Source organism: Gracilinanus agilis, chromosome 1 (assembly GCF_016433145.1).
Source record: "Gracilinanus agilis isolate LMUSP501 chromosome 1, AgileGrace, whole genome shotgun sequence".
Lineage (NCBI taxonomy): Eukaryota > Metazoa > Chordata > Mammalia > Didelphimorphia > Didelphidae > Gracilinanus > Gracilinanus agilis.
The window spans coordinates 28,478,484-28,490,208 of NC_058130.1; the positions used below are offsets into that span (position 1 = coordinate 28,478,484).

The following is an 11,725-nucleotide window of genomic DNA, read 5'->3' on the forward strand; positions in this document are numbered from 1 at the left end:
GAGTCAGGAAGTCTCATCTTTGCCACTGTTCCTAAGTTCACATCTGGCCTCGGACACTTACTAGCTATGTGAGCCTGGACAAGTCACTTGACCTTGTTTGCCTCAGTTTCTTCAACTATAAAGTGAGCTGGAGAAAAAAATGGCAGACCGCTCCGGTGTCTTTGCCAAGAAAGCCTCAAATGGGATCACAGAAGGTCAGACGCAACTGAGATGACTGAACAACAAGAACTCTTCCGCTCAGTGCAATGACTGACCACTTCTCAAGGACCTGTGATGAAGCATAGCTTCCCGCTATTTAGATGTGTTTAAAAAAGGGTTTTCTTTTTCTGATGGGGATGGTGTGAGAGCAAACCAATTTTTATTTCATCAGTAAGATATTTTTTACTCTTGCCCAAACTTTATATCATTTGCACCAGGGAACAATCATATATATATATATATATACACACACACACATACTGCATGGTGGGGTAGAAGAAGGGCTGGGCTTGGATTCGAGAGAAATCTGGCTTTAAGTATTGGCTTTCCCACCACCTATGTGGTCCTGCGCAAGGCAGTTCACCTCTACATCCTCAATTGCCTTGTTGGTTAAGTGGGGATAATGAGATCAGGAGGGAAAGCCTATCTCCCAGAAGCATCAAGAGAGACAGTGGTCATGAAGTACGCTGCCAAACCTACACACCTGTACACGTCGGAGTTCTTGTTGCATAATCTCAGGTGAGTCACTTAACTTCTAAGTCTAGGACTCTTCATGGGAGAAATGAAAGGTGTAGACTTTAGAAGTGATCTCTAAGGTTCAAGTTTCCAGGGGAGTCTCCTGTGACTAATCCTACCACCATCTTTTCTCAGACAGATACAAAGTGGTTACAGATAGGACATCTTGGGTTGATCTTCTATGAAATTCCAAGAAAATTCATCCATCAGTGCTTCTCTCTCATTATTCTTTTTAAGATTCTCATTCATTCGACAGTTGAGATATCATGGTATTTATACCTTTAAACCAGGTCTTGTTTTAACAAGATGTGTTGCATGTCACAAGTAGTCTTTATTAGTGGCAGCTGGGTGGCTCAGTGGATTGAGAGACAGGAGGTCCTGGGTTCAAATCTGGTCTCAGACACTTCCTAGCTGTGTGACCCTGGGCAAGTCACTTAACCCCTACCGCCTAGCTCTTACCATTCACTCTTCTGCCTTAGTATTGATTCCAAGATGGAAGGTTCAAATCTGGTCTCAGACACTTCCTAACTGTGTGACCCTGGGTAAGTCACTTAACCCCTACTGCCTAGCCCTTACCATTCACTCTCTGCCTTAGTATTGATTCCAAGATGGAAGGTAAGGGTTAAAAAAAGCAATCTTATTGAGAAGCCTGATAAATTTAGAAGTCCACACATTTTTATTATGAGTATACAGTGTGAGAAGGTGGTGAGAAGGCCTGCCTTGAAGAAGAGAGATAGACCTGGGTTCGAATACTGCCTCTGACACAGATTGTAGATTTAGAACTGGAAAGGAATTCTAACTGCTTAAGTCTAAGTGCTCACCATTTTACAGACATGGAAAGCTGAGCCTAAGAAACCTGACTAGCTCAAAGTTATAAAAATCAAGATTTCCACAATCTCATCTCAAATAAATTTATCCCTGTAAAAGGAAGCAGAGAAGGAGGGCAAACAGGGAGGGAGAGTAAGTCCAGGAAGTGGAAATGAGTGGTGCGCCTGTTTTACTAAGATGCAAATTATCTTGAACTGAGTAAACCCCAGAAACTTACTTTGCCACTAAATAGCTTTCTAGAAACTCTGGGATGCCGGGCATAAATCAATTTCCACTTTCGCCAGTTTACACATCGCCCTGTTTCTCCTTCTCCGGGGCACATTGGCTGCCTGACAATGAGCGACTTCATTCCCAAATCAAACTAATCGGTGGGAACCCACGTCTTAGCCAAGCTGCAATCGACTCAAGGAAACAGAGACAGCCTTGCCCAGTTTACAATCCCAGCCATCAATCCACACAATTGCTAGGGAGACTCAGGAAAGATGCCTTTTGAGTCAGTCAGCGCTGTGGCAATCTTGGCTGACCCAAAAAAAACACACAAACAAACACACACACACACACACACACACACACACACACACACACACTCAGAGCTTGGGCAGAGACTGAAACACAGCCCAACTCCCCTGCCTGCAAATGCAATTAAGGGGCAAACAAACATCTCTGCATAATTATAACTTCCCTATGAAGCTGCCAGCAGCAATTGCATTCCTTCAGCTTTGTGTGATTAAAAAAAATGGGTGAAATATTCTGAAATATCAGCTTGTGAGACCCACGTGAAATGTGCATTCATCAGCAAACTGACATTCAAGGTATTATTACAAAAGGGTCTAGGGATGCCCAGATAGATTCTTGCCTACCATTCTGAATCTTTAGGTTTCCCCTTTGGTTTGAGCCTCACGATTGAAAATATGGCACATGTGCCTTCATTTAAATAGAGCTTCCTCCCTCCGATACCCAGGTGGCTGAGGCATCTCTCCTATCAGTGATCTTCTCTAGAATGCTTCGGAGGGGGCAGCTGGTAGCTCAGTGGATTGAGAGTCAGGCCTAGAGACGGGAGGTCCTAGGTTCAGATCCGGCCTCAGACACTTCCCAGCTGTGTGACCCTGGGCAAGTCACTTGACCCCCATGGCCCACCCTTACCACTCTTCCACCAAGGAGCCAATGCACAGAAGTTAAGGGTTTAAAAAAATAATAATAAAAAAATAGAATGCTTTGGAAAGCTGCTTGCAAAAAATCCCTGGATATTTTCACAGCATGTAAGGATGGTGGCAGGTTCCTTAAATCAGATTTAGGCAAGCAGGCAAATCAGCCAACACTTGTGTCTGAGGCTGCTTCTATACCGAGGTACATTAAGTACATATTTAATTATAAATGATTTCATCCTGGATGTAATCCACAAAGATGTCTTAATCTACCTTGATGAAAATTCCCTTGCTGCCTGCTAAATGCCGTACTTCCTTCTAAACAGATAGGAATGGAGCTTTGTCAGATAAACGGAGGGCTTTTAGGAAAGCCTACCTAAGAGAATGGGATGGCCACTTTGGGTCTAGATTCTACTAGATGGCACACAGAGGGAACAGGATGGAATTCCCAAATGTTCTCTCTGACGATGCCTGGACAGCTCTCTTTCTCTGATAGCACAAGGCAAAAAAGTCATTAGGAGTCCGCGGTTCCCAATTATAATTCTTTGCATAGCATGCCCCAAACTGTCAATAGACAACACTATGCTTTGTTTTTGCACTGTTCAGTTGTCTTTCATTGTGCCTGACCGGGTTTGGGGTTTTCTTGGCAAAGATACTGGAGTGGTTGGCCTGTTCCTTCTCCAGCTCATTTTATAGATGAGGAAACTGAGGCAAACAGGGTGAAGTGACTTGCCCAGGGTCATAAAGCTAGTGTCTGCAACCAAACTTGAATTCAAGAAGATGATTCTTCCTGACTTTAGGCCTGGCACTCTATCCACCGCACCACCTGGCTGCCCCAATTCTATGCCATGCTGACATTTATCTAGTGTTTCCTAAGTTCCTGGTGCTGCTCTAAGCACTTTACAATTTTTATCTCATTTTATCCTGACAACAACCCTGGAGATGGGTCCTTTCATCACTCCCAATTTGAAGATGAAGAAACTGAGGCAAGCAGAGGTTACGTGATTTGCCCAGGGCAAGGCTAGTGAGTATCCGAAGGTATCACTTTTCAAAACAGGTCTCAGATAAAATGGTGACGTACCTGGGGTTTGCTTTCAATGTCTTAGCATCATGATAGCTAACATCTACATAGCACTTACTATGTGCCAGGCATTGTGCTAAATGCTTAACAATTATTATCTCTTTTGATTCTCGTGACAACCCTGGGAGGTAAGTGTGATTATTAGCCCCTTTTTCAGAGGAAGTTAAGTGGCTCGTCTAGGGTAACACAGCCAGTGTCCAGTCCAGATCTGAACCTACGTCTTCCTGACTTCAGGCCTGGCACCCTGGTGCCACCCAGCTGCCCTAACATCCCTTGCTGCCCAATACTCTGAAGCTAGTCCTGGCTGTGGCTAGCCATCTTCCCTTGCCCTCTCCAGTAGAACTTCCTGCTCTAGGTCAGGGGTCTCAAGTTCAAATAGAAGCAGGGGCCACCCACGAGGATCCCCGCAGCCCCTTGGTGACTTAGTTTCATGATCTCTCTGTTTTAGTATATTTTTCTTTATTTTGTTAGCTATTTCCCAGTTCCATTTTTGTGCGGTTCAGGCAGCACTCAGGAGAGTTGGGGGCCTCATGTAGTCAGTGGGCACGTTTGATAGCTCTGATTTAGAACTTTCTTTTTTTTTTTTAAAAAAAAACCTTAACTTCTGTGTATTGGCTCCTAGGCGGAAGAGTGGCAAGGGTGGGCAATGGGGGTCAAGTGACTTGCCCAGGGTCACACAGCTGGGAAGTGTCTGAGGCCGGATTTGAACCTAGAACCTCCCGTCTCTAGGCCTGACTCTCCACCCACTGAGCTACCCAGCTGCCCCAGAATTTCCTTTTTCTCTAACTTCTGATCCCCATACCTTCATCAAATACCCTTCCAGCCCTGCATCCCATCCCTCTTCTCGGTCAGCTGTTCCAACTCTAGTAAACAAACATCAACACAAATAATTCTCATATTAGAAGAATGAACATATTTGTGGCAGAAAGTGACTGATAATATCACCCTCCACCATCCCCGAAATATATTTCCATTTCGTCCAAGACCTTCTGTGCTGTAGCCTAAAGGAGGGATTGTACTTGGGAGGAGAGAATCGGAGAGATAAGAGAGTCTTCCTACTGGCCCTCCTTCCATTGAATAGGCACGATGTGCCTGTGTGTGGGGCCAGCTCTCAGCCCTGTTATTGACACAACCGTGTCTCTCTCACATGCATCTGTCTGGAAGCAGCGCTGGCAGAGTGACGTGATTAGCCAATTATTTTCAACCCTAGGTGAAAGGCCAGAAAGAAGGCTAGTCGGCCTCTGAGGTCCCTGCCAGGGGGCCCTGATCCTATGATTCTTCACATCCTACAGAGAAAAGTTTTGCCCCTTAGAGCCCAAAATAGCCCATGAAAGCATTTCCAGAAGCAGTTGGAGGAGGATCTCCTTTGCAGATATAGGTAGAAATACCTGAACGCAGCTGTTGCATCTAAGCCTAAATTAAGGGGGGGGGGGCTTGGAGGCAGGGTAGGGGTCACAGATAGGGAGTTCCCGTGCCACTGGAATCATACCAGGAGGAGAGAATGGTTTCATTTGAAAAAGTGAGCACACAACAGTGTGGACTGAAAATGAAACACTCTCCTCTGTCCTTGCTTCAAAACCATCACCTGGATTAAAATGGTAGACCTTCCCAACCAGCTGAGCTAAGAGACCAGAATCAGCCTGGATCTCTAAGCACCTCGTGTCCAGAAACTTTTCTTTTTTAAAACTCTTTTCTCTCCTCCTCCCAATCCACCAGGAGGATAGGAAAGCTTGACTGCTAAGGTAAAGAAAAATGAGCCCCATAGCTTTCCCCAACCCTTCCTTAAAGAAAAAGGTCAGAGGAGGAGGGGAAATGGAGGCAACAGGAGTTCTCTGGTTTGGAAGGTGAATAACAAAACTGGCTGGAGTGTCTATTTTTATTTCCCAAATAGGGTCTCCCCACCTTATTAGCATGGGTCTGCTTTTGTGTGAGGGACACAAAGCCAGCCCAGTATGTAGCTATTTATGATGGGTCTCGCTAATTCCTGTCCAACACTGATGGATGGCTATGCCTATCAATTACATATTTATAAGGTCTCCTACCCTTGTTTCTCCTAGACAGAAGTTAAGTGCTTCAGAGCTGTTCAGGTTATGCTCAGTACCATGAAACAAAGGCACAAGAGCTGCCAGACTCATCTGAACGAGGAACAAAAGCACTTAGTTTCTGAGACAGTCAGGAGTCACCATATAAATGTGTCCATGGTACACATGTCAGCTGGGGACCTGAATGAGATTACATGAGGGAAAACACACACACAGACACACACACACACACACACACACACACACACACACACACACACACACGGAGACCAGAACTAGAAGGAAATATTAAGGACCAGAACAGTACTTTTCCAAAGATAAGTACTGTGGAAAGAGTCTCTTCAATAAAGACTACTGAGGAGGAGAGGAAGAAAGAGATGGGAAAATGGTCCTAACTAAGGAGGAAATGCCAGCTGATTCATTTCATCAGGAAAGACTCAAGGGAAAATTCAGCTTTTCAGTTTAGATGATAGAAGTAGGAGTTGAAAGTTTGTTCCCCTCTACCCCCAGCCCAACTTCCCACAACTGCTGTGAGTTTGTCTCTCTCTGTCTCTGTCTTTCTCTGTCTTTCTGTCTGTCTTTCTCTCTTGTTCTCTCTCTCTTTCTCTCTTAGTCTCTCTTTCTCATTCTCTCACTCTCTCTGTGTCTCTGTCTCTCTGTCTGTCTGTCTGTCTCTCTCTCTCTCTCTCTCTCTTATTCTCTCTCTCTCCCTCCAGATGCTCTGGGCCCTGACAGGACAGGAGAGAGGCTCACTCGGCCCCACGGCATAGCAACACAGCTCCAAGCCTGGCCTCCCTGTGAAAGTCAGCGTTAAAGGCACACTAATAAGAAACATCTGGCTACCGAAGATTCTTTACACAACACAGGCAGTGGTGGATTTGTGGTCAGAACAAAACCGTCAGAGGCTGAAATGAAAAACACAATAGGAAAACTCTCCAGCTATTCCAGTGGAGAGCAGACATTCTGCACTGGGGCACTTTGGAAAGCCAAACTAGGCTTCAAAACAAAATTCTGCAAAGAAGGGAAGGCGTGCAAAATGGCCAAAACATACAGGGAGGAAGAGACAAGCGGGAAGCCCTTGCATCAAGCAAGGTAAATTCTGCCTTAGCGAGGCTCCAATGCATCCTCTTGTGTCTAGCCACCTTTGATATTTGTAACAGATGTATTTCCACTCTTAAAGTAACAGCCTTTACATTCTTTCCATGTAACTCAAGGGTGTGATTTTTTTTTTCAGGGTGTCAATTTTCCCTGGTGGGAAATAACATTCAGCTGCTTCCTACCTCCATTTATGCAGAGCAAACCCAGGGCACTGGTCACCGCAGGCATTGCAAGGCTGTCCTCTTTCAGGCTCACCCAGTCCAGACAACTTCAAAACAAACAAACCCAAAATCAGACACAGAAAACAGGCAGCCTTCCTTTAGACACTTAACGTCACTGGTCGCTGGGTAAGCCAGCGCCTTGTCAGTGCTTGGAACATAGTAGGGACTTCATAAATGCTTATGGATTGGGTGACGGGTTTGGAGAAAGCCAAACTCTTCGGTCGCCTTGGGATTGGCATTCCTGTCAAGGCAGATGGATGGAGAGTTCCTTCAAGAAAAACTTGGGGTGTGACCGATGGCTTAGAGGGAGGCTTCCTTCCTGGTAAAAGCCAGGGCCACCACCTGGGGCGGTGGGGAGGCTTTCGGAGCAAGCAGGCTAATAAAGGGCCAAGCCTGCAGCTTTGTCTCCCTGTACACCTTAGACAAGCGTTTCTAAGAAACAAAAGCAAGACCTTAGCCTCGCCTTGCAGAATCTAGGGAGAGGGATTCCCCAGCACCCCCTTGGCCACCTTAGTGGAGGGGGGTGGCGGTGGGTGGAGAACCAAGATTCCCAATAGGGGTTCCCTCTCCCTGAGTCCCTGGATGCTGTTTACTAAAGAAACCAAAGGGAGGTGGGTGGGCGGTAGGGGGTTCCCTCTAAGGAGGGGGTATCTGGGGCAGCCTCTGCCATAGGGTCAGCGCTGGGCAACATTAGCCAGTGACAGCGGTGTCTACACCTCCCCAAGACACTGGTCAGTCCAGAACCCAAGAGTTCCGCCCCGGCTTGGGCTGCAGTGGGTGGAGGGATTTTTAACCCCTCGGGCTCTGGGAAGGCTTCATGCCTCCGCCCCGCCCCCACACCGAGGGGCTCTCACCTGGGGGCACAGGTGTTCGCCCGGGGGTGGGGGGGAAGGAAGGGGGAAGTATGGGGAGGGCCTGGCTTCGGTCCGAGCCGGGAGGAGAAGGGACCGACAGCTACTCACAGATCTGCTGGAGAGCCTTTTCCGGGAGCTCCGGCTGAACATGGCAGGGCGCCTTCCTTCCGCGGCCGAGGCTCCCCCGGGGCCGCCGCCGCCGCCGCTGCTGCTGCCGCTTGGTCCCTGGGACTGGACGAGCCCAGCTCCCGGCTGCCTGGGTCCGAAGAAGGAGCCTCGCGCCACCCAGGAGCCCCGAGCCTCGGCTCCGCGCTCCGGTCCGCTCCCCTGGGTGCCGCGCCGTGCCGCGCTGCGCTCCCTTGCTTAGCCTAGCCTCTCGCTCGCTGCCTCGCTGGCTGGCGCTCTCCACACTCAGCCTGCCGCTCAGCTCTGCCCGGCCAGGCTCGCTCTCCCTCTCTCCTGCTCCCTCCCTCCTTCCTGCCCGCCCGTCTGCCCTCCCTCTCCCCCACGCTCGCTCTCCCTGGTCCCTCCCTCTCCCGGCATCCCCCTCCCGCTCCCTCCTTTCCCTGGGTTTCCCCCTCTCCAGCTCTGGCTTGCTCCCGCCCTTGGTCACTTTCCCCTGTGCTCACTCCCCTCGTTCTCGGCCGGGGGTTCAAACCTCCCGGGACCTGGCCGGGTCCACTCCTCCCTGCCTCTCCCCTCTGGGAATTCCCAGACCCCTCCCCCCGCCCTTCTTGTCCCTGTCTCCCCTCTCTCGCCCAGTTCCTCCCCCGTCACATGGCCGGCCGAAGTTTGTGCCCGTGGATGGCTCCTGGGAGAAGCCGAAGCCGCTGGCCCTTCTGGGAGGAAGGCAGGAACTCTATCTCTCAGTGCCTAGCAACAGAAGGGACGCCTAATAGGATCGACCCATTCATTGATGAAAAATTGAGATTAGGAAGGGACCTCAGCGGTCATCGAATCATCCCGTCATTCACAAAAGGACCCCCCACCCGCTCTACCAAACCCAGCGCAGGGGCCTGCCATTCCGTGATGGGGGAGGTTGGGGTGGGGTGGGGGGGAAGAAGCGAGGAGGAGAGAGAAGGGCATTAGCTGGGAAATCCAATGGGAAGTGGTTCGGAAAGCTCTCCCTTGGGGGTCATAGGATCTGCGCCCCGCCCCACCTCCGATGCTTACTATCTGTGTCCCTCCCCGGACCTCAGTTTCCTCATCTGTGCAATAAAGACCTTAGACTTAAATGTCTTCCGCGATTCCTTCCTAGCTCTATAGGACATTAGGACAACTCCTAGGCTCCCTGGTGACATCCCGGTGGAAGAGAACGACGTTGAGATGACTGTATAGACACACGGAGTTTCCATTTGGGTGGAGACATAGAATACATCCCTTTATCCCACATGTATAAAGAGGAAGGGCAAGAGAAATGCACATACCTGAATCAAACGGTACCCAAGTGATATGTGAGATACACGTGCATTTTTGTGAACCAAAGAGGCATGGCTTGGAGGGGAACATAACTGGATCTATGTTATGGTGACATATGGAGGAGGGGAGGGAATGAGCATATATATAGTGCATGCATATATATGTGTGTGCATATATACACACACACATATAGTGCATACGATAGCCCAACAAAGTGCTAAGCCTTATAATGAATGAAGTCCTATTGCATAACGTCTTCTTAGCCTTATGTGAGTTTGGAGGAATTCTTCTGGTCCTGGAAGCCACAAAAAGGCCAACTTTTCCAAAGAAACTGCCCCCCCTTAAACCCAGAAGTCCTCTTACATCCATAGTCGGATGAGCTGGTGCCAGTGCTGCTTTGTAATCCACATCCATTTTGTAACCCCACAAGTTTTCCACAATGGTGTCACCCAAAGTGTTGAGGTGCTTCCTCTGCATCTCTTGATGTGTGAAGACCAAAAAAAGCAAGTGGACTGTCCATCTGGTATTTCTCCTTCAGGCTCTGTGAAAGGCTCCCATCTTTCTCCAATCACACAAGTCCCTGATGGAAATATCCTTCCTATGGCAGGAACAATTCTTCCTAGGATTAACTCAAGAAGCATTTAAGTGCCTATTTTGTGTGCAATCCTGGGAATATAGTGATGATAAAAAAAAAAAAAAAAAAAAAAAAAAAAAAAAAAAAAGAATCCCTGCTCTCAAGGAGCTTGTGTTCTACTAGGGTGTGGGTGGATTTTTTGAGAATGCAAGCATTACATAGATCCTACTAAGCAATGGGATGATGAACATAAAGAAGAAAAATGAGGATGATCAGGAAAGGCTAAAGAACAAGCACTAGTCTTTTTTTTTTTAAACCCTGAACTTCTGTGTATTGGCTCCCAGGTGGAAGAGTGGTAAGGGTGGGCAATGGGGGGTCAAGTGACTTTCCCAGGGTCACACAGCTGGGAAGGGTCTGAGGCCTGATTTGAACCTAGGACCTCCCAACTCTAGGCCACAAGCAGTAGTCTTGAGCTAGATTGAAACCTGCTTAAGTCCAACATGCCCCCAGAGCCCTCCTAGCAGCTATTTAATTCATTTAATAACAAATAAGCATAAAATGAGACATTTCCAGCTTTGGGGCAAAAATAGACCAAACCTGTCTGTCTCTCTTGGGTGGGTGGCATATAAGCCCATGCTTTGATCATTGCTCATCCTTGTAATCCTAGTGCTTGAAGAGAGCCTTTCACACAGTAAGTGCTTAATAGATGTTTCTTAGATTGCAGGAATGCATATGGCCCATTGGATGGGTGTTTGACCTTTCCCCCCCCTTTTTTAATGCAGCCTTCATATAAATCAGATCCCCTTAAACTAGGTGAAGCTTCCTATATCCCACGCGCCCCCAGCAGATGTCTGTGATGTATCTTCACAATACTTACTAAAATGGGAAAGAGGAGCAATGAGTCTTCACATAGCCAGCATCAAACAAACACAGCATCTTTCAATCACCTGGTAGCCACAATTCTAGCGAGCTCTTGGAACCCAAAGACAGGAGATGGAAGAAGGAGATCAGAAGGGAAGATACTGTTGGTATGCCAAGTATTTCACAAAAGACTCCATCACCTTTAGTCTCTGGTTAAATAAAGAAAAATAGAGGAAAACATGAATAAATGTAATATGGAAAAGAACCAAAGCCAATATTCAATGGTGGCATATTCAATGTATTTCATCCACACACAGAGAGACTTAAACAATACACAGGATGGTTTTCCACACACTGTGACTCTCCATTTTTAGTTAGCAGTCTATTTGGGGAGAGTGGGGCGCTGGGGAGGAGAGAATATGAACATTGGAATCCTCCTCCCCTCCCAGAGTCCCTTTCCATCCCATCCCCCCGCTTTGTTTCCCAGCACCCTCCTCCCCCTGTTCACCTCTCCCCTCCCCCTTCTCTTTTCCCTCCAGCTCCTTTTCCTTCTTGGCAACCCTGTTCAGTCACTGTGACTGGTTTAGGTCATGACTGCTGCCAGATGGATACAGGCCATGAAAACCTGAGAGGGGCTAGTTTCTTTCTTCACTGTTTCCCCTTTTCCTAAGTCTATAAGGGGCAGCTATTTTGGGGAAATAAGGCTTGTCACTTGGAAGTGAGCTAATTAAGTATCCAGCTAGCTGGAGTGGTTTGCTAAGAGGTAACTACGTTTGCCTCCCAGAAGTTCAAATCCGAGGCTAGCAGAATAACAACAACATATGACATTCATAGAATGCTGGAAGGACCTTTGAAGTCATCCAGTCTAATCATACTCACTTTACAGAT

General features: G+C 47.7%; 1 protein-coding gene across 1 annotated transcript in view; it reads right to left on the bottom strand.

The window, feature by feature from the left end:
• Nucleotides 1-8,166, bottom strand: part of PRICKLE2 (prickle planar cell polarity protein 2) — a 368,992-nt gene extending 360,826 nt beyond the window's left edge. The window contains exons 1-2 of the mRNA XM_044660390.1: nt 8,092-8,166; nt 7,091-7,176 (exon numbers count right to left, since the gene is read on the bottom strand). Of these exons, the coding sequence (XP_044516325.1) occupies nt 7,091-7,176; nt 8,092-8,133 (128 nt within the window). The 5' untranslated portion in view covers nt 8,134-8,166. The remainder of the gene's footprint in view (nt 1-7,090; nt 7,177-8,091) is intronic.
• Nucleotides 8,167-11,725: the final 3,559 nt, after the last annotated feature.